The sequence below is a fragment of the Schistocerca serialis genome, chromosome 5 (genome assembly GCF_023864345.2).
Source record: "Schistocerca serialis cubense isolate TAMUIC-IGC-003099 chromosome 5, iqSchSeri2.2, whole genome shotgun sequence".
NCBI lineage: Eukaryota > Metazoa > Arthropoda > Insecta > Orthoptera > Acrididae > Schistocerca > Schistocerca serialis.
This window is the reverse complement of record NC_064642.1, coordinates 633,813,872-633,835,142: the sequence shown is the minus strand read 5'-3', so window position 1 is coordinate 633,835,142 and position 21,271 is coordinate 633,813,872. Positions and strand designations below refer to the sequence as shown.

Genomic DNA, 21,271 nt, shown 5'->3' with positions numbered 1-21,271 from the left:
TATGGTAAGCTTTTACTAATCATTTTAGTGATGTTATATGTGCATTATGGAAGGTTTAACTTCCCTAACCGTCCACTTCCATTATAAACAAAGTAGCAAAAGACAGATTGTTACTCACTGGAAGGAAGACACATTAAGCTGCAGCCAGGCACAATTAAATGACACTTCATAAAGCTTTCAGCCACAGCCTTCATCAGTAAAAGAGAGACACATCAGTCATACGCACAAGCAAGCACATTGCATGCACACATGACCAACTCCAGTGTCTCAGGCCGGAATGCCACTAAATATATACAGTACAGTAGAAAAACTACATTTTTAAATTTTTAAGTTTGTAGATGATTTGGGGCATATGTGACGCAAAATTTAACACACAGAACAGCCACCTCTAGTGGCACCTACCTAACCTGGCTGGTCATTTAGTCAGATTATGCTTGGATGGTAGATAAGGGTAAATCATTCCAGGCTGCTTCAGCTCTGTGTCAGAGTCTAGCAGATAATTTGGTTGGCAAGTGGTGGCATTCCAGTCTCTAGGCAATCCATAACAGATACTTATAATAGTTAAGAGATCTGGAGAATGTGCTGACCATGGCAAATGTCAAACACCCTTTGTTTCGACATACAGTATGTAATCAAAAGTATCTGTACACCCCCAAAAACAAAAGTTTTTCATATTAAGTGCATTGTGCTGCCACCTACTGGAGGTACTCGATATCAGCGGCCTCAGTAATCATTAGACATGGTGAGAGAGCAGAATGGGGTGCTCCACGGAACTCAGGGACTTTGAACATGATCAGGTGATTGGCTGTCATTTGTGTCATACATCTGTATGGAGATTTCCACACTCCTAAACATCCCTAGGTGCACTGTTTCCAATGTGATAGTGAAGTGGAAACATGAAGGGACACATACAGCACAAAAGCGTACAGGCTGACCTCATCTGTTGATTAACAGACACTGCCGATAGTTGAAGAGGGTCATAATGTGTACTAGGCAGACATCTATCCTGACTATCACACAGGAATTCCAAACTGCATCAGGATCCACTGTAAGTACTATGCCAGTTAGGCGGGAGGTGAGAAAACTTGGATTTCATGGTCAAGCGGCTGCTCATAAGCCGCACCTCAAGCTGGTAAATGCCGAACAACGCCTCGCTTGGTGTAAGGAGAGTATACATCGGACGATTGAACAGTGGAAAAACATTGTGTGGAGTGATGAATCACGGTACACAATGTGGCGATCTGATGACAGGGTGTGGATATTTACATTATTTATTTGTGATTACTGGGACTTTAACTGTAATTTTGATATGCAGTTTTTTTTTTCTGCTGAAAACTTCTTTCTTCTTGATGATTGTTGTTAGAATGAGGTTTACCGTCTTATTAAAAACTTAACACATATTTTGTCAAGTTGTTTACATGGTGTAAAGAAATTCGTGTTTAAAAATATTAACCAGTGTATTAGCATCAGAATATTTCATTTGCTCCAGATTTGGCCGTGGAAAATAACCAAGACCTCAAGAAGATAAATTTCAAAGATCAAAGCTGGCTTGGACTGAAGACAAGAAGTAGTAAGTAGATTTCAATGAAATTTGGCTTGCATTAAATGTTATAAGTGATTGTCAGATCTGTTACATTTAGTCAAAATGTGCGCTATATTTCAGAAATATGTGTAGGGCATGTTGCGGATAGAAGAAATACTGTGTCAGGTCTAGAAGTTGGTAGTTCAAGCTTTTAAAGAAGTGTTCTATTTTCAAGTGTGTGTGTGTGTGTGTGTGTGTGTGTGTGTGTGTGTGTGTGTGTGGTGTTTCTTTTTGTAGTAGTAGTTCTTATATAGGTTGACTCTTACAGGGAAGACAACAGCAATGCCATTTCTTTGTTTAAATAGTGCCATTACCAGCTTCGAACTGAAAGATTCATCTTCAGACTGCTAGTTCATGTTAAGATACATTTTGCATAAGCTTTCACTCTTTGTTTTCCCAAGTGATGAAGTTTCCTTGAGGTGGTAGCATCCTACAACCAAAACAAGATGCGAGACAATGTCTGTCTAACTGTAATTGGGCCTCATGCAGCTAAAAAGACATAGTCTCACATCTTGTTTTAGTTGTAGGACACCACCACCCCGAGTAAATTCCATCGTTTGGGAAAACAAAGAGTGAAAGCTAATGTAAAATGTGTCTTAATGTGAACTAGCCGTCTGAAGAACAACATTTCAGTTTGAAACCGGTAAGGGCACTATTTAAATAAATAAATAACATTGTAAGAAGTGGCTGGTTGCTGTTGTCTCCTCCGTAAGAATCAGCCTCTATTTTATACACAGCCATGGGCTCAGAATGTCAGTTTTCGACAAAATACCAATAGTTCTTATATGTTCTGTATTAATGTATGTGTGGTATGTTGATAGTGCCTTGAGCACTGTACTACATTGTTGTGTTTTGATCATGTTTTTCTTTTCCTTTTATTTGCTGTTCTTCTGTATTCACCATATATATGTGTGTGCCCTGTGTCATGTTTATAGTGTGTTGTGCACTATACTTTATGCAGTGATATAATCAAAATGACACCCATATTTAGGGATACTAGGGAACCAGAAGAGAAACTTTATTTTACTTCAAAATATACACACACAAAAAAAGGTTTTGCATCACCTCAGTTCCGAGAGTTCCAGAACCTGTACAGAAAACTGGAATACAGATCAAAATAAACATTATTTCTGCCCTTTTTATTGCTCATGAGAAGTGGTGGTCCAGAATGCTGTACACACCGGTACCTCTAATACCCAGTAGCATGTCTTCTTGCAATGATGCATACCTGTATTCATCATGGCATACTATCCATAAGTTCATCAAGGCACTGTTGGTCCAGATTGTCCCACTCCTCAATGGCGATTCGAAGTAGATCCTTTGGAGTGGTTGATGGATACGTCGTTCATAAACAGCCCTCTTCAATCTATCACAGGCATGTTCGTGTTTGGAAAACATGCTGGCCAGTCTAGTCGAGCGATGTCATTGTCCTGAAGGAAGTCATTCACAAGAAGCACACAATGGGGGCGCGAATTGTCATCCACGAAGACGAATGCCTCGCCAGTATGCTGCCGATACGGTTGCACTATCGGTCAGAGGATGGCATTCACGTATCGTACAGCCATTATGGTGCCTTCCATGACCACCAGCGGCGTACGTCAGCCCCACATAATGCCACCCCAAAACAGCAGGGAACATCCACCTTGTTGTACTCGCTGGACAGTGTGTATAAGGCACTCAGCCTGACCGGGTTGCCTCGAATCACGTCTCCAACGTTGAAGGCATATGCGGCACAAATCGGTGAAGAGAACGTAATGCAATCCTGAGCGGTCCATTTGGCATGTTGTTGGGCCCATCTGTACCGTGCTAAATGGTATTGTGGTTGCAAAGATGGACCTCACCATGGACATTGAGAGTAAAGTTGCACATTGTGCAGCTGATTGCACACTGTTTGGGTCGTAACATGACGTCCTATGGCTGCACGAAAAGCATTATTCAACATGGTGGCGTTGCTGTTAAGGTTCTTCCAAGCCATAATTTGTACATAGCGGTGATTCACTGCAATAATACCGAGCGAGGTGGTGCAGTAGCTAGCACACTGGACTCGCATTCGGGAGGACGACGGTTCAATCCCGCGTCCGGCCATCCTGATTTAGGTTTTCCTTGATTTCCCTAAATCGCTTCAGGCAAATGCCGGGATGGTTCCTTTCAAAGGGCACGGCTGACTTCCTTCCCTGTCCTTCCCTAATCCGATGAGACCAGTGACCTCACTGTCTGGTCTCCTCCCCGAAACAACCCAACCCTCACTGCATTAATAGCCATTGGGTGGCCTGAGCGAGGCATGTCATTGACAGTTCCTGTCTCTGTATCTCCTCCATGTCTGAACAGCATCACTTTGGTTCACTTTGAGACGCCTGGACACTTCCCTTGTTGAAAGCCCTTCCTGGCACAAAGTAATGAGGACACGATCGAACCGCGGTATTGACCGTCCAGGCATGGTTGAACTACAGACAACACGACCTGTGTATCTCCTTCCTGGTGGAATGATTGGAACCGCTCTGCTGTGAGACCCCCTCCGTCTAACAGGTGCTGCTCATGCATAGTTGTTTACATCTTCGGGCAGTTTAGTGAAATCTCTGAACGGTCAAAGGGGCTGTGTCTGTGGTACAATATCCACAGTCAATGTCTATCTTCAGGAGTACTGGGAACTAGGATGATGCAAAACTTTTTTTGATGTGTGTATTTCATTCTCTACTAACATTCCTTTGTGATGCATTTTTCACTCTCAAGACTACGTAAACAGTATTGTTCATTTCACAGTATCTTTTAATTATAGTGACCAGTGTTCATGTTCTCATGCAGCAATACTTGTGTTTTATCTTTAACATTGGTACTGACATTAACTTTTACCAACAGGAGATGCTACTCTATCTCGTCACAAGGGCATCAATATTGCAGACTTGGCACTGCATACAAAAATAGCAACTTCACCATCTGGAGAGACTTGGCGTGGCCGCTGGCAGAAGAATGAAATTGTGGCAAAAATTCTAGCTATTCGAGAATGTACATCTCGAATCTCGAGAGATTTCAATGAAGAGTTTCCAAAATTACGGTATGAATATAATGCTTGAAAAAAGTTGGAAGTTTCTCCATGCCTTGGGACAAGTATTTAGTGTTATAAAGTATTAGTTACACTTTGTTATTTATTTACAGAAGTTTTGTTTTTCTTATAGGATATTCTCCCATCCAAATGTACTACCAGTAGTTGGTTGTTGCAATTCCCCACCAAACTTGGTTGTTATTAGTCAGTATATGCCTTGGGGATCCCTGTATACACTTCTTCATGAAGGTACTGGTATAGTAGTGGATACAGCACAAGCAATTCGATTTGCCTTGGATGTTGCACGAGGAATGGCATTTCTGCACAGCTTGGAACGTATTATCCCTCAGTACCATCTGAATAGTCGTCATGTTATGGTAAGTGAGCCTTTTTTCAAAAAGGAATCATTGTGATAACTCTTTCCATTTTTCCGATTACTGACAGTGGAGCAAAGATAAAAAGGCAAAAAGAGAATAAATACTCTGAAAGGAGAGTGGTAAGTAAATGTGTCTTGTTTAAAATTGGTCACTTCTACCTCATCAGACAGACATACAGTTCAGTTGTGTTCCCACTTATTCCTATTAAACACTGTATTTGTTACACATTCCCCTGTCATAACATTCGAGAAAATTTAAAAATGGGGAAACAAATGGTCAAAAGATAATAGTTCGGATGAAGAAACTGATTAAAAGTGAGAGTAAGAAACTGAGTAGTGATGGGGAATATCATATAAGAAAAAAAATATGAAATAGATAGGAAAACACACCGTACACGCTGCAAGCAGGTAGCACATATGAACTGAAAAAGCACAAAACATCGTGAATGTGTAAGACTTAAGTTTGAAAAGGTCTATTAATGAGGTCGGATATACACAGTACAGTCAAATAGTTCATTGGAGATTTCTGAGCCACTGGAGGGCTTCTTCAGCCTCCTCTGAAACAACGAGTTACACAATTTAAAATATTACCCATAGTTTGAAGTTTGCATTCCCAAGAAAAGTCATACTGTATTAGAATAGGATGGGCACTTGTAGTAAAAAGACGAGGTAAGAGAATATTTCAAGTATTAATAGAGATTCTACACAAGTAATTCATATTTTAAATGCAATGCTTAAAATTAAGTCATTAGTTCTGTTATATTTAAAATAAAACTCTGAATACTTTGTTCATTGAAACAACATTCATCACACGAGTCACACCCAGCATTTCTGCGTTACATTTATTTGGTACTTTTCTGAACAGTGTTCAAAATATCAATACAGACCACCACAGTCCTATTTAAAATGATTTAATTTGTTAGAAAAGTATGGAAGCTGTAGAGCCAACTTGTAAGAATGATTTAGGTTGTCAAATTTTCATTTTATTGTTGGAGAGACGAACAAACAATTGTGTTCAGGTTTAGAAATGGATAATATCTGTTGCATTAGCTAAGCTTAATTGATTTCAGCTGATTAGAAAATATAAATTTTCAAATTTGGCATCAAACACAATGCTTAAACATAGAAATTCAAAACAAACCCTTAGATATGATCCACATCCTCCATGCTGGCATTGCTTGACATTAAAATAAATTAAGTAAGTGTGAAAGAGGAAGAAAAGGATGTTTTAGACAAATTAAGGGTTGTAAATCTATGGACCATAAGAGCGGCTTTACTGTTATGAAAATAAAGTTCAAAAACAGAAATTCTCCAAAGGTAATGATGGGTATGAGTGTCATGAGAAGCTAGTGATTGTCAATATGCATTTCACTTCACTGACAAATAATTTTTGCAGGCATTGTATCTGTTTTCATCACCTCACAGGTCAAGGGTAGCTTATAATCTCAGAAAAACTCACCTTTTTGTTTCCTATGGAGACTTACCAAATCTTTATCAATAGTACATATTTGAAATCATGACTTAAATATGGTTATTATCTGAAAATGTTTGTTCTATATTATGTATATATTTGTAATGGAGTAATGCAGTTACATTCTCTTACATTTACAGATAGATGATGATCTGACTGCACGAATTAATATGGGTGATGCGAAGTTCTCATTTCAAGAGAAGGGTAGAGTTTACTACCCAGCTTGGATGTCTCCTGAAGGTATGTTTATTATTTTTTACATACTGTCTCTCAATAGAGCAGAGGAATGTTCTCCCTGCACTTCTTGTAAAGAGGCTAAGGTTCAAATGCTTTATTAACCCTTTAACTGCTCTGGACGTGTTAACGTGTGCACCTTTGTACCTGTCCCTCTGTGCTCTGAACGTGCTTATGCGTGCCACTAGTCCTTCTACCTGGTACTCCGAACGAACGTGTTCACACGTAGACACGTTCAGAGTACCAGGGAGAAGGACTGGTGGCACGCGTAAACACGTTCAGAGCACACAGGGACATGCACAAAGGCGTGCGCATTAACACATCCAGAGCATTTAAAGGGTTAAGTTTGTAGGGTTTTTTTTTAAGAATTTGTTACAGCTATCCCTGTATGTTTAAAAACACATTGCATTTTTCAGCACTGCAGAAGAAACCAAGTGAAAGAAACTGGGAGGCTTGTGATATGTGGAGCTATGCAATTTTACTGTGGGAGTTAGCAACCCGGGAAGTGCCATTTGCGGATTACTCACCAATGGAAGTGGGTATGAAGGTAAGATGGTTCTGACGAATGTTACTAACTTCCTTCAAATAACACAATGCAGAATTGCCAAGTACTGGATCCTACGATTTTGTTTTGTGACAAAATGTTATGTTATTGATCATAGCTATTTTGGAGGCATAACTTACAAGGGAAAAGAGAGAATTCTGTTTGGCTCTCCAGTAATTTTATGTTATCTTCAAAAATGAAACATCATAGCTTGTTCTTCTTGTGATTAGATTTTTCTGCTTGTACTTGTACTTACAGATGCTGTGTTTGTGTTCTGAGCCACGAATACTTTTTATTAAAATGAAAATAATTGCTTCTTATTTGCGGATTTAATTGACATGAATATGCTTTACAAAACCAATCTTACACCTGCTTGCTTTCATTAACAGAATAGCATGTAAAGACAGATAAAAAAACCAAACACAATACAAGTCCACAGTCAAAGTCTTCATAATGGATCTATCGTCAACATTAATAATTCTGGACATAGGATACCATAGAGGTGTCTGTGCTGCTTCGATACCCCATGTAGTGTCTTAAGCCATTCTGGAGACGATTGGATTGGCCTCTATAATCACCCTCCTGGGATACTACGGCACACTTAGAACACAGCTTACAGCCTCATTGCTATCATTCTTGATCTCTTTGCTGTGGGTATTGCCACCAGATATTGCATCCCTTCTACCCTGAACTGATTTGTCTTGTGCTGATGACAGTGTTGGGGAACCTTGAGAGTACGACTCAGGACAGTGTGACATCTCAGTGTTCATCGTGGCTGGAGACAGTACAGACTGCAAAATTTCCAGGGACAGTGTTTCCTGATTTGCTGGGTCTGCCATCTATGGAGAATGACATGGAGCAAAGACAGTGTGGAGGAGATTGCTGCATTGCCAGGGGCAGGAGCCCATGTAATGGTGTAGAGTGGAGATTGTAGGCAGGTGCAGGTACCTATTGCTGCTAGGAGGAATGAACAAAATGTTGTGTAGTTAGCCCATAGCAACTACGAAGAGCTGAAGAATTCATGTTACTGCAGCCTATGGAAGAGGTTGTAGGTTAGTGAACTCATTTGTTGTTGTTGTTGAGAGACAGCTTGTTCTAATACCTGTGGAAGTAGAAACAATTTATCACCACTTGGTACAGATGATACTCCAGATGTCTTACAGTGGTACCAGGGGCCAAATCTGGATATCCGCTGTACGAATGTGTCCACTTTGCTGTTTATGGCATGTTGCAGCATCTTAAGTGTGACCTTGGGTGTGGCCACATAGTCTAGAGATGGCAACCAAGCAGCAGTTCCACCAGGATCTTCCCAGCTATTGGCATTGATCTGAAGTTGCTAAGAAAGAATGTGAGAGATTCTTGTGTTGCAGTCTTGAATGTTTATGTCCACCTCAGAATTTGTTTGGAGGGAGTCTTGAATGTCCTTGCCCACCTCAGAATTTGTTTGGGGAATGCAGCAGAGAGGTGAATAAGTGTTGGATGATTTCAGAAGCTTGGAACTCTGCAAATAGAGCCAACACAAATAAGATCATTGCCTGTCGTGGTGGTAGAGAAGATTGCTGTGATACATTCTGGACATAATTTCATAAGGAGTCGTCATTATCAGTGGCCAGAGAGTAGAATCCATTTTGCCCTGAGACTTTCATTTATGTGCTGCCACGTTGACCAGAAGTAAAGAGGATTCTTGCAGAGTCTAGACAGGATCAGAATCCAGTGGGATTTGCGTTTTGCATATAACAATAGAACTCCCAAGAATACTTTAAGTCATGTGGCAAAATACTAACATAAATTAACTCTAGAAGAAACCGACATGGGGGAGGATCAGTTTGCATTCTGTAGAAATGTTGGTATACATGAGGCAGTGGTGATCATAAGATTTATCCTCTAAGATAGGTTGAAGAAAAGCAGACCCCGTATCCGTATTTATAACATTTGTAGATTTAGAAATAGGTTTTGTAGCTATTGACTGGAATGCACTGATTGATTTTCTGGAGGTACTTGGGATAAAATACAGAGTGTGAAAGGTTATCTAAAACTTGTACAAAAGCCATGCTGTAGCTAAAAGATTCAGTGGGCATGAAAGATTGGCTGCAGTAGAGAAGGGAGTGAGTAAGTTTTGTGGTCTAAACCCCCCCCCCCCCCCCCACCCCCTGTTATTTAATCTGTATATAGAGCAAGTTTAAAGGAAACTAAAGGTAAATGTGTTAGGGGAGTTACAGCTCATGGAGAAAAAAAATAACATTGCATAGTAAAATCCCTTTTTAATGTATCTCAGGGAACCAAACTATTTTTTCCTTAAATAGAGTGTTGAGCTCCAATATGCTAATTACTTACCCATTATCAGAATTTCGAAGTTTTTAGGCCTTGTAAAGCAGTCACATGTAAAATCACCAATTGGTGTGTCATTTTAAAGGCAGCATCCCAAATGAAGAGGAAATTGTTTATATTCAAAAGTTACTATTTTTAGTTAATGCCATAGACAAAACATGACTATACAAAAAGGGAAATTCTTAAATATTATCATTTATTTTGTGAAGTAAAAATTGAGAATTTTAGTTCACTGTTTCCTGCTAGTATAGCATATTGAAAAGAGTTGTTACTCTAACTCAGAGATAACCAAACTTTCTTCACGGTGAGTTGGATGATTGACAAAATGACAAGTGAGAGTCACATCATTACAGGCCAGAATAAAAGCTCCATGGAAAAAGACTAGAAACTAAGTTCAGCATTCTGTGTTAACAATGTGTGAATGGTAGGGATTGCACAAAAGACAAGAACAACCAACATATTTCCTTAGAGAAAAGTTAGTAAAGAATGCGAAGTTAACAAAAAATAGTTACACCAGACCTAGTGTGCACATTTCCGAATCTATCAATCTAAGCAGTAGGAAACTGTTAGTGAGATTTGTGAAACCAACATGTGGCTCTCAAGATATCTTCAATTGTTTTGTTCAGTTTTGCTGCATCCAATCAAGAGAGTTCCTTTCAAATGTTCATCACTCAACCTCATTCTGTGTGCTGACTTCACGTTCTTCATTTTTTTAAATGTTTGCTCACAGACATAAGTTGCTCTTGAATACTGATGCCATAACAACAGCAAATTTCTTCTGTTTTGGAAACTCAGCATCACATAAGCAGTGGTAAAATTCAGTTTTCCATCTCTGTTCTTCTCAACAAGTCCTTTGCTAGCAAATCAACAAGCTCCGACTGTACCTCAACTAGTATGTCACCAAGTTTACACTCAAATGGATTCTGGAACAGAAGAATGTCCCTCTTCTCACTGGTTTGATGCTACTTGCCATGAATTCCTCTCCTGTGCCAACCTCTTCATCTCAAAAGTAGAACTTGCAACCTATGTCCTCAATTATTTGCTGGATGATGTATTCCAATCTCTGTCTTACTGCACAGCTTTTTGCCCTCTACAGCTCCCTGTAGTACAATGGAAGTCCTTCCCCGATGTCTTAACAGATGTCCTATCACCCTATCCCTCCTCCGTGTCAGTGTTTTCCTCGTATTCCTTTCCTCTAATTCTGCACAGAACTTCCTCATTCCTTACCTTACCAGTCCACATAATTTTCAACATTAGTCTGTTGCACCACATCTCAAATACTTCGATTCTCATCTGTTCCAGTTTTCCCACAGTCCATGTTTCACTATCATGCAGTGCTGTGCTCCGAACGTACATTCTCAAAATTTCTTCTTCAAATTATGGCCTATTTTTGATACTAGTAGACTTCTCTTGACCAGGAATGCCCCTTTAGCCAGTGCTAGTCTGCCTTTGATGTCTTCCTTGCTCTGTCCAGGATTGGTTATTGTGCTGCCTAGGTAGTAGAATTCCTTCAGCCATCTACTTCATGGACATCAATCCCAATGTTAAGTTTCTCGCTGTTCTCATTTTTGCTACTTGTCATTACTTTCGTCCTTGTTCGATTTGCTCTCAATCCATATTCTGTACTCATTAGACTGTTCATTCCATTCAGCAGATCATGTAGTTCTTCACTTTCAGTCAGGTTAACAATGTCATCAATGAATTGTATCATTGATATCCTTCCACCTTGAATTTTAACCCCACTCCTAAACCTTTCTTTATTTCCATCATTGCTTCTTTGATGTACAGATCGAACAGTAACAGCGAAGGACTACACCCCTGCTTTACAACCTTTTTAATCTGAGCACTTCATTCTTGGTCGTCCATTCTTATTATTCCCTCTTGGCTCCTGCACACATTGCTTACCCCTGTTTTTCTCAGAGTTTTAAATATCTTCCACCATTTTATATTGTCGAACGCTTTTTCCAGGTCAATAAATCCTATGAACTTGTCTTGATTTTTCTTTAGCCTTGCTTCCATTGTCAACCACAATGTCAGAATTGCCTCTCTGGTGCCTTTACCTTTCCTAAAACCAAACTGATCATCATCTAACACATCCTCAATGTTCTTTTCCATTCTTTTGTATATTATTCCTGTCAGTAACTTGGATGCATGAACTGTTAAGCCGATTGTGTGATAATTCTCACATTTGTCAGCTCTTGCAGTCTTCGGAATTGTGTGGATTATATTTTTCTGAAAGTCAGATGGTATATTGCCACATTCATACATTCTACTCACTAATGTGAATAGTCATTTTGTTGCCACTTCCCCCCCAATGATTTTAGAAATGCTGCTAGAATGTTATCTATCCCTCCTGTATTATTTGATCTTAAGCCCTCCAGAGTTCTTTTAGATTGTGATTCCAATACTGGATCCCCTATCTCTTCTAAATCGACTCCTGTTTCTTTCTTCTATCACATCGGACAAATCTTCCCCTCATAGAAGCCTTTAAGGTACTCTTTCCACCTATTCGCTCTCTCCTCTGCATTTAACTGTGGAATTCCCGTTGCACTTTTAATGGTAGCACCCTTGCTTTTAATTTCACTGAAGGATGTTTTGACTTTCCTGTGTGCTGAGTCAGTCCTTGCAACAATCATTTCTTTTTCAATTTCTTCACATTTTTCATGCAGCCATTTCTTCTTAGCTTTTGAGCACTTCCTGTTTATATCATTCCTCAGTGACCTGTATTTATGTATTTCCAAATTTCCCTGAACATTTTTGTACTTACTTCTTTAATGAATAAAAAAATAGGAGTGCGGGTAAGCTACTACAAACAGCATAGTGAACACATTATTGTGGCCAAGATGGACACGAAGCCCATCAAGAGCTGCGTGGAAATTATTATGAGAATCGTGTTAACTTCTGCATGTGGGTGTTAAGACAGGATATTCTAAATGTTACATATATCTTGTTTAATGATGAAGCCACATTTACCAATCGTCACCAAATGATGCATTATTGGTCTGTTGGTTACGTCAAGTGGAACGTCAGCATTAATGGAGTGTAAGCATGCAATGCGAGATAGTGAACCATCAGCTCAAAGGGCCCGTTTTTCAAAGTCAGAACACTGAACACGCACAAGTATTGCAACCTACTAACAGACCATCTTCTACGGATGCTAGAAGATTTTCCTCTGCAGACTAAGAGGAATCTATGGTGCCAGCTTCATGGATGTAAAGCACTTAGTGCACGAAGTACTAAAGTATGTCATCCCATGTAGGCTTTCACGGCCGGCGTCTTCATCAGTAAACACTTCCGGGCTAAAGTGCACGAAGTACTAAAGTATGTCATCCCATGTAGGCTTTCACGGCCGGCGTCTTCATCAGTAAACACTTCCGGGCTAAGTTGCCGTAGTCGATCTGTGGAACTTCTTCTCCCTGACGTTTCGTTCTCAACTACGGAGAACATCTTCCGAGGTGAGTCGATGACTGGCTGCTAGGAGCTGGGGCCGCCGCTCATATGGAGATCATAGAGGGCGCCACCGCACGTCATGTGGCGTCGATGTGTAGCTTTCTCTGGCTATCGTCTGTTCTCTCGTTTGCAGGCAATCGATTGTCACGTAATTGATGCAACGTCGACCGCCATATCTTGTCCAATTTTAATCCTTCTTCTTTACGATTAAAATTGTATTGATGTTTGTGGATTTCAATTGCCTCTCTATAATAATGCGATGTCCTCGCTAGCATGCTTGTCTCACCAAATTTTATTTCGTGATCTCCATCCTTAAAAACATGTTCCGTTACTTCCGATTTGTCGATATGTCCCAAGCGACAGTTTCTTTTGTGCTCCGTCAACCGTGTATTGATGCTTCTTTTTGAAGTTCCTATATAAACCCTGCCACAACTAAACGGAATTATATACACCCCTGGGGTGGCTAGGGGGTGACGAGCATCTTTTGTTGATCTTAGGCATTCACTAATTTTCTTAGTAGGTCTGAAAATAGTCTCCACCTGAATCTTGGCTAGTACTTTCCCACTGCGATCCGTGATGTTATGGATGAACGGAAGAAATACTTTTCCAGCTGATGGTTGTTGCTGTCTCCTATTTTTAGGCATTTTTCTACGTGGGTGAAGTGCTCGGTTAATCTCGTTTTTCGTATAACCATTTTTCGCAAAAGCCATTTATAAATGATTTAGTCCTTCTTGTAAGTAGCCTGGTTCACAAATATTATTGGCCCAATCCACTAGTGTTTTTATGACCCCCCCCCCCCTCTTTTGCCTAGGGTGGTGGTTTGAGTTGTTATGGAGGTAGCGATCAGTATGTGTACCCTTCCTGTAGACCTTATGGCCTAAGGTCCCATCCGCCCGTTTGATAACTGATACATCCAAAAAGTTAAGTTGTCCATTCTTCTCTTTCTCCATAGTAAATTTGATCTTTGGGTTGATGCTATTTAAGTGCATCAGGAAATCATTCAAGTCTTCTTCCTCATGATTCCATATTACAAAGGTATCATCCACATACCGATACCACTTCGAGGGACTTTTTTTGTCTGACTGCAGTGCTTGATGTTCAAAATATTCCATGAATAAATTCACAATTGCGGGGCTTAGGGGGCTTCCCATGGCTACCCCATCAATCTGTTCATAAAATTCACCATTGTACTGAAAATAGGTTGAGGATAGGCAGTGTTGGAACAAGGCCACTATATCAGTAGGGAACATATCGGCTATATGAGAGAGAGCTTCGTCAACTGGAACCATAGTGAACAAAGACACTATATCAAAACTGACAAGGATGTCATTAGGACCGACAGTAATTTCCCTCAATTTCTCAATGAAGTGTAGAGAGTTATTTAATATGACTCTCAGTTTTGCCTATGTAAGGTTGTAACAAACAGGCAAGGTGTCTGGCTAGTTCTTGGGTAGGAGCTCCAATTGCACTGACTATCGGTCTCAAAGGAACATCAGGCTTATGTATCTTTGGTAATCCATATAATCTCGGAGGATAAGCCTCCGTTTTACAAAGATACTTTTTAACTTCTGTAGGAATGGAAGACTGTTTTATCAGACGATTGGTGGCATTCAGCACATTCGTTGTGGGATCCTTTTTCAACTTCTTGTATGTGCTGGGTTCCAGGAAATCACTGATCTTCTTGCGATAATCCTCAGTATTCATTAAAACAGTAACATTTCCCTTGTCAGCGGCAACTATAATAACATTCTTGTCTGCATTGATCTCCCGCAGTGCCTTCCTTTCCCCTTGAGACAGATTGCTGCTGGGTGGCTTAGCTTTACGTAATATCCTGGAGGTTTCCATCCTAATTTCATCAGCAGAATATGATGGTAACTGACGAATTCCTGCCTCTATATTAGCAATAATGTCCTCCATAGGAACCTTGGATGGAGTGATTGCAAAATTCCCTCCTTTAGACAGAACAGAAAGTTATTCCTTAGACAATTCTTTTTCCGATAAATTAATAACCGTTTGGGAATTGTTTGGAATCGGTGTTTCCTGTCGACCCTCTTGTAGACGATCAAACTTCTCCTTCTGCCTATTGGAAGACACTTCTGCACTAATCTCCATAGATCTAAATGTTAAACTGTCAACTTTGTTCCAATGACAAAACTGCATAGTATTGCTAATAAGTAAATGAAGATTTAGCAGTTGACTATCACATACTGCCAGTCCTCGTCATGTCTGATGTATCCGCTCACGTAGTAATGCCAGTTCCATACGAGAATAAATACGGTTAGCTTGTGCCGAATGAAACATTCTTCTCACTTTTAAAAACTTGGGAACTATACCGGTATCATGACAGCGTAGCAGAAAAGTGAGTGAGCAAAGTTGTTGACCTTTCTTCTTGTGTAGGTTCTCCAGTCGTCGTACCCTGGTTGACATTTCCTCCCCGTAGAGGCGTCGAATCATCCCATGTAGGCTTTCACCGCCGGCGTCTTCATGAGTAAACACTTCCGGGCTAAGTTGCCATGGTCGATCTGTAGAACATCTTCTCCCTGATGTTTCGTTCTCAACTACGGAGAACATCTTCCTAGCTGAGTCGACGACTGGCTGCTAGGAGCTGGGTCCGCCGCTTATATGGAGATCTTAGAGGGCGCCACCGCACGTCACGTGGCGTTGATGTGTAGCTATCTCTGGCTATCGTCTGTTCTCTCGATTGCAGGCAATCGATTGTCACATGATTGATGCAACATCGACCGCCATATCTTGTCCAATTTTAATCCTCCTTCTTTACGATTAAAATTGTATTTATGTTTGTGGATTTCAATTGCCTCTCTATACATACGTGTATAATAATGCGACGTCCTCGCTAGCACACTTGTCTCACCAAATTTTATTTCGTGATCTCCATCCTTAAAATCATGTTCCGCTACTTCCGATTTGTCGATATGTCCCAAGCGACAGTTTCTTTTGTGCTCCGTCAACCGTGTATTGATGCTTCTTTTTGTAGTTCCTATGTAAACCCTGCCACAACTACACTGCCTAAGGTCAACAAAAGATGCTCGTCACCGCCTAGCCACCCCAGGGGCATATAAAATTCCGTTTAATTGTGGCAGTGTTTACACATAAAATGACAATTGAGGAGCTACTTGATTGCGAAGTGGTGGCACATCAGTCACAAAAACTTTACAACAGCTGGAAGAGCAGTGTGCTGACCACATGCTCCCATCCATATCCACGCTTAAGGCTGAGGATGACATGGCAGCCGGTCGGTACAATTGGGGCTTCAAGACCTGTTTGGACAGTGTGTGTGTGTGTGTGTGTATGTGTGTGTGTGTCATAAACAAATGCAGAATAGAATCTCTAGTAGATGAGATGAAAAGTCTCCATTATTTTAAAAGATGTGAACACTAACTCATTCCCATTCTAGTTTACCCATTCAGTGAAAGTTTACGTAGCTTTCAGTTTGAATTAAAATTCACAGTGTTACCCTACTATAAATCGACTTGACATCAAAAGGGAATACAAGGCAGCTGATAAGGATAATGTGGTGGGCTGGCCCAATTCACACACAGGCTGCACTTATACAGAATTTACACATTTATTTAAGAGCATCGCCGAGCTGTAATTTATTTACTGTGCAGAAAAACTCTTTGGCTTCATAAAGTTTTCTTTGAATACAAACAGACTATTTTGACCCAAAAACAATTTTATCAAAGAATTTAAATAGTAGAAGCTTTATGAAGAGAAAGCTTACCAAATCCCAAAGCTTTTGTATCCTTTTGAACACGATTGGATTTACAGATGTTTCTGCTACTTGGACCTATTTAAACAGATTCTAACCTTGCACAGGGCGTGGCCCCCTTAGTGTATATCTTAACTCAGAACAAGTCAAATTTATGTTAAATCGAATGTGTATCAGAGCACTTATTAATATCACACAATCATAACTTTAACCATGATAATGAGCAACTTGTGATACGCACAACTGATGTAACAAATTAATAACATATCAAGTAAATTCAGTCACATTAAAAATTTACAAAATGAATCATATAATAGTTAAGCTAAAACTACCTTAGGGGCTTTACTTCTTTGCCAAATACTTCGTTCACTCATAGTAATTCATTGTTGGTCAATCGAATGTTCAGGTTACTGTATGATCAAAGGATGCATGCGTTAGCTAAAGTGAAATGACATTCTAGCAGTTCACGTTGAAGGTATAACACAGTGTAAGCACAATGTCTGAATCACTGTAGCAGCTCACAGAATATTCAAAAGGATGTGATGAAGTAAGTTTAAATACAGTTGACAAGTCAAACTGACAAGACTAACCAAATTCAAACTATAACTTCAGTCAGCATCCCCCATTCGATGAGTAATTCTGTTGCAGTACACACCAATTGAGAAGCAGAGTGCAGTCATAATACATGCTGAACAGATGATATTCCCCACATTTTTTAGACAATTGCCACAAATTGTGCTGTCCACTTTGTGCTGACCACTCTTGTGCTCTCCTGCACAAAATTTCGTCAGACACACGCAGTTGAAGCACCAGCGTCCAATAGTGTCCACATGACTCACTCGCCATTCACTGCATGCGCCACGCCAACCTCAGGGTTCCATGTATCGAACCTTCCCCACGGAGGGGGAGGGGGTGGGGATTTTCCCTCTTGTGGTTGGCATAGCAGGAATACAAAAATGTATGAACAACCAGTACAACATGTTTAGGAAAGGTTCATCTACATTATCTTTCATATGTGACCGTATACATAGAATATTAATGAAATTAGAGAACAGATAAAGAGTGGCACATTTGTTCTTAGATTTTTCATGTTCATATGAACTGGTACTTATTAGACTGGAGCGTTAACAGCATCAGAGAAACAGCTTAAAGTCTCTTAGTCATACCTAGATAACTGACATTTGTCTCTACAAATGAAGCAATAAAAAGCTAACACATTTAATAAGTACAGCTCTGTTTGAGCTCTTGTAAAGTATGGTGTGCACCAATGATCAGTACTGCGGGTTCAATTACTCATATTATACATAAATGATCTACCCATCGTGCACAACAGCGAATTACTAAACTATTCAAATTGTTGTTTGCTGAGGACCTGTGGAATCATCGGGCACAGAATTGTTCTGGCTTCTTACATGTACTGAAAAATTACTTCTAATGTACTTGACTAAGCTTTAAGCTTTAGTAAAACTAATCTAATGTGCTTTCAAATAAACTACCAACCTGATAGAAAGCAGTGGTCCATTGTGTCTGACGGTAGTACAGCAATAGAGTTGGGCAATACAGCTGACTTCTGTCTTGGAGACATTGTATTAATCTTTTACAAAAAAATTAATAAAAAATTAATAGTAGTATTAGCAGCAGCAGGAGTAGTAGTAGTAATAAAATAATAATAATAAGAGTAATAAAAAAAATAAGAATTGAATATTTTCACAATTTGTGTTCAAGTCAACTCAAATATGCAGAGACTTGAATATGTTTTATTGTCCTCTGTACACTGAGCTTTGCAATCTGCACAGCCGTAGAAAACAGTAACAACACATTCCTTGCCAACTGGTTTGTCACATGTTGTTCACTCATATGAACTTTTCCTTTCTTTGTGAGATTTTTGCACCTGGCAGTGACAATGACTTCCACCTACATCTCATTTCTGTGTAATCTTTGGCAGTTTCCACTATGAGCTTGAGAAGGTTTCTTATTTGTTTGTAGCATTCATGCTTGCTATATCTAGAATATTGTAAAAAATATCAACAGACCATTGTCTTCACGCAATTTCATTGAATACTTGCCAGTCATATGGGCAATAATATCTACTCCTGACTTAGTTTCATTCTACAGTGACACTGTCAGGCTCTGACCTCATAACAGTCCCAGTTCGTAAATCAGGATGCAGAGAACATAATTATTAGCTTCTTTCATGAATTTCTTTGATACACTGTGTGGATCGTATCAGCATTCTTGAAAGTTACACATAGGACCTTGTGAGCTTTCTTCATGCACTCAGGCACTTCAATTCTGATTTTGTTTGTTGTACCAAGCAAGCAAACTTGTTTGGTTTTTTCCAGATGTCATGCTAGTGAAAGTGAGGTGAAGAAGTTGTTGGAAATAACATTCCTTCCTTTATTTAGATCTTTACCTATAACTTTATTCACTACAAATTCATTAAGATGTTCACAACTAGGACGAGTTTCATATTTACCAATGCATGGGAAAAGATCTAGTATATATTTGGAATGTTTACCGACAGTCATCCAGCATTTCTACTCATACTTTTCGTGTTTTGGAGCCTTGAACTGAGTGAACTGACAGCTACACATGAATGGAGCAACTGCTTATCAGAACAAATGTATGGGCCAGGAGTGTGCAGGCTCTGGCAGCTTGCTATGAATCTCTGCAATACGTCTGACATGAGAATAGACTTGTCATATTTTAGTCGCCGTGACCATATCATACTCAAAAACACGGCAGAACATCATGTTTTCCTTGAAGTGATTACACATCATCACAGACTTGTTAAAAAAAGTCCACCTGTTGCAGCATTTCTAAGAGTTGACAGGTGTTGGTTCACGTACTGCCTTTTTAGTATTATGTTGTCTCTCTTGGTCCTTTGCTCACGTACCCATGTTTTGTTCAGGATCATTTCACATTCATTTCACCTATCAATTTGCCTCGTAGACTATTTTGTTGTATGCTATTACAGTTCAGAACAATTGAGAAGGTTTCGTATTACAATAATTCTCACATATCCAGTACATAGTGATAGCTACTGAATGTGCTGACTGAATTTTGGAGTTCATTTTCCTCTTTGCCCCTACACCAGCATACACAGTTGAGGATTTACTTTGTTGATGAGTTCTACTGTAGTCTTGTATCATTCTTTTCTGTCATGTATTTTTGGTTACATTATTTGAAATTGGTTTTTCAGCGGATATGATCTGCAAGTAATAGTACATGTTAATCACAGCTACATACTACAGTTTTACAGATATTATTTTGTTTTTACACTTTGTTGTGGTTCACATGTTTTATCTCTTATTTGCACAATGATAACCAAGATATTAAGGCTAATTTCAAAAGTTTGCTTTGAGCAATAATGTAGAAATTTTTTATTTATTTTGTTTCAGATTGCTTTGGAAGGTTTACGGATCAGTATCCCACCAGGGATTTCATCACATCTAGCTAAATTGATTAGAATATGTATGAATGAAGATCCAGGGAAGAGGCCAACCTTTGATATGGTTTTGCCTATTCTTGATAAAATGAAACGATAATTGGCACATCGTCTGTTTTACAGCACATGTTCAAGTGTACACCCTATTCAGAATTACTTTGTGAACAGTGGCAGATTCTTTTCTGTCTCAGTCATTGTTGCTGGGTTGTGCTGATAAGGCATAGCATCTAACATACATTGACGACAACCATGTTAGCAAAAATTGTGTCACAAAATTACTTTAGTTACTCAAGAAGACAATACAAAATTATAGCATAGCTCCAGGTAACATAATATTCACCAAATTTGGAAGTGGATATGCAGTTGTGACACGAAAGTTTTGATAGCAGTGTTCATATACAGCTGCAATGCAGATGACTTTTATTTTGCAGCAGTTCTATTGTAACAAGGTGCCACAGTATATCACAAAGAAATTTTGAGTAGGACTGAATAGCTGTGGGCTGATACACACAATATTGTGTGTGTGTGTGTGTGTGTGTGTGTACACGGGGGGGGGGGGGGGGGGGGGGGGGGGGGAGTTAACTTTTATTCAAATTTGACACAGAGGATAGAGATATAAGAAGTGAGTGCAGTTTCTTATTTTTACATAACCGTTTCCTAAGCATAATTGCAGAAAGTGGCTTCTTTATTGGTGCTGCTTGTCAGTGATGTTTATCACTAGTCTGATAATAGTGCCTTATTGTACCATAGGTGTATGCCATTGATAGCACATTTATGAAACAAACTACCTAATTTTGCTTAGCATTTTAGAATTTATATTGCAAACACTGCCATGTATTTTTAGATCTCAGAAGGTGAGTTCTCCAATATAGAAAGTTGATATGCCTTCCACCATACACTTTTCATAGTTTCTATATGAAGTGCCTTGTTTTTGAGGATGTGTTTATATTTACATATCAATTTACCTATGTTGTATCAAGAGACTAATCAAATCTTATGATAAAGAAGGAGCATATTTTTGTTGTTTAGACTTCCATGTACAAACTGTTTACTAGTAAAGACAGTAAT

At 39.4% G+C, this 21,271-nt stretch overlaps 1 protein-coding gene across 1 annotated transcript in view; it reads left to right on the top strand.

Annotated features, from left to right (window-relative positions):
• The window catches only part of LOC126480975 (integrin-linked protein kinase), a 44,851-nt gene extending 24,095 nt beyond the window's left edge, over positions 1 to 20,756 (top strand). The window contains exons 4-9 of the mRNA XM_050104413.1: positions 1,490 to 1,570; positions 4,439 to 4,634; positions 4,756 to 4,999; positions 6,610 to 6,709; positions 7,120 to 7,250; positions 20,157 to 20,756. Coding sequence (XP_049960370.1) covers positions 1,490 to 1,570; positions 4,439 to 4,634; positions 4,756 to 4,999; positions 6,610 to 6,709; positions 7,120 to 7,250; positions 20,157 to 20,303 — 899 coding nt within the window. The 3' untranslated portion in view covers positions 20,304 to 20,756. The remainder of the gene's footprint in view (positions 1 to 1,489; positions 1,571 to 4,438; positions 4,635 to 4,755; positions 5,000 to 6,609; positions 6,710 to 7,119; positions 7,251 to 20,156) is intronic.
• Positions 20,757 to 21,271: the final 515 nt, after the last annotated feature.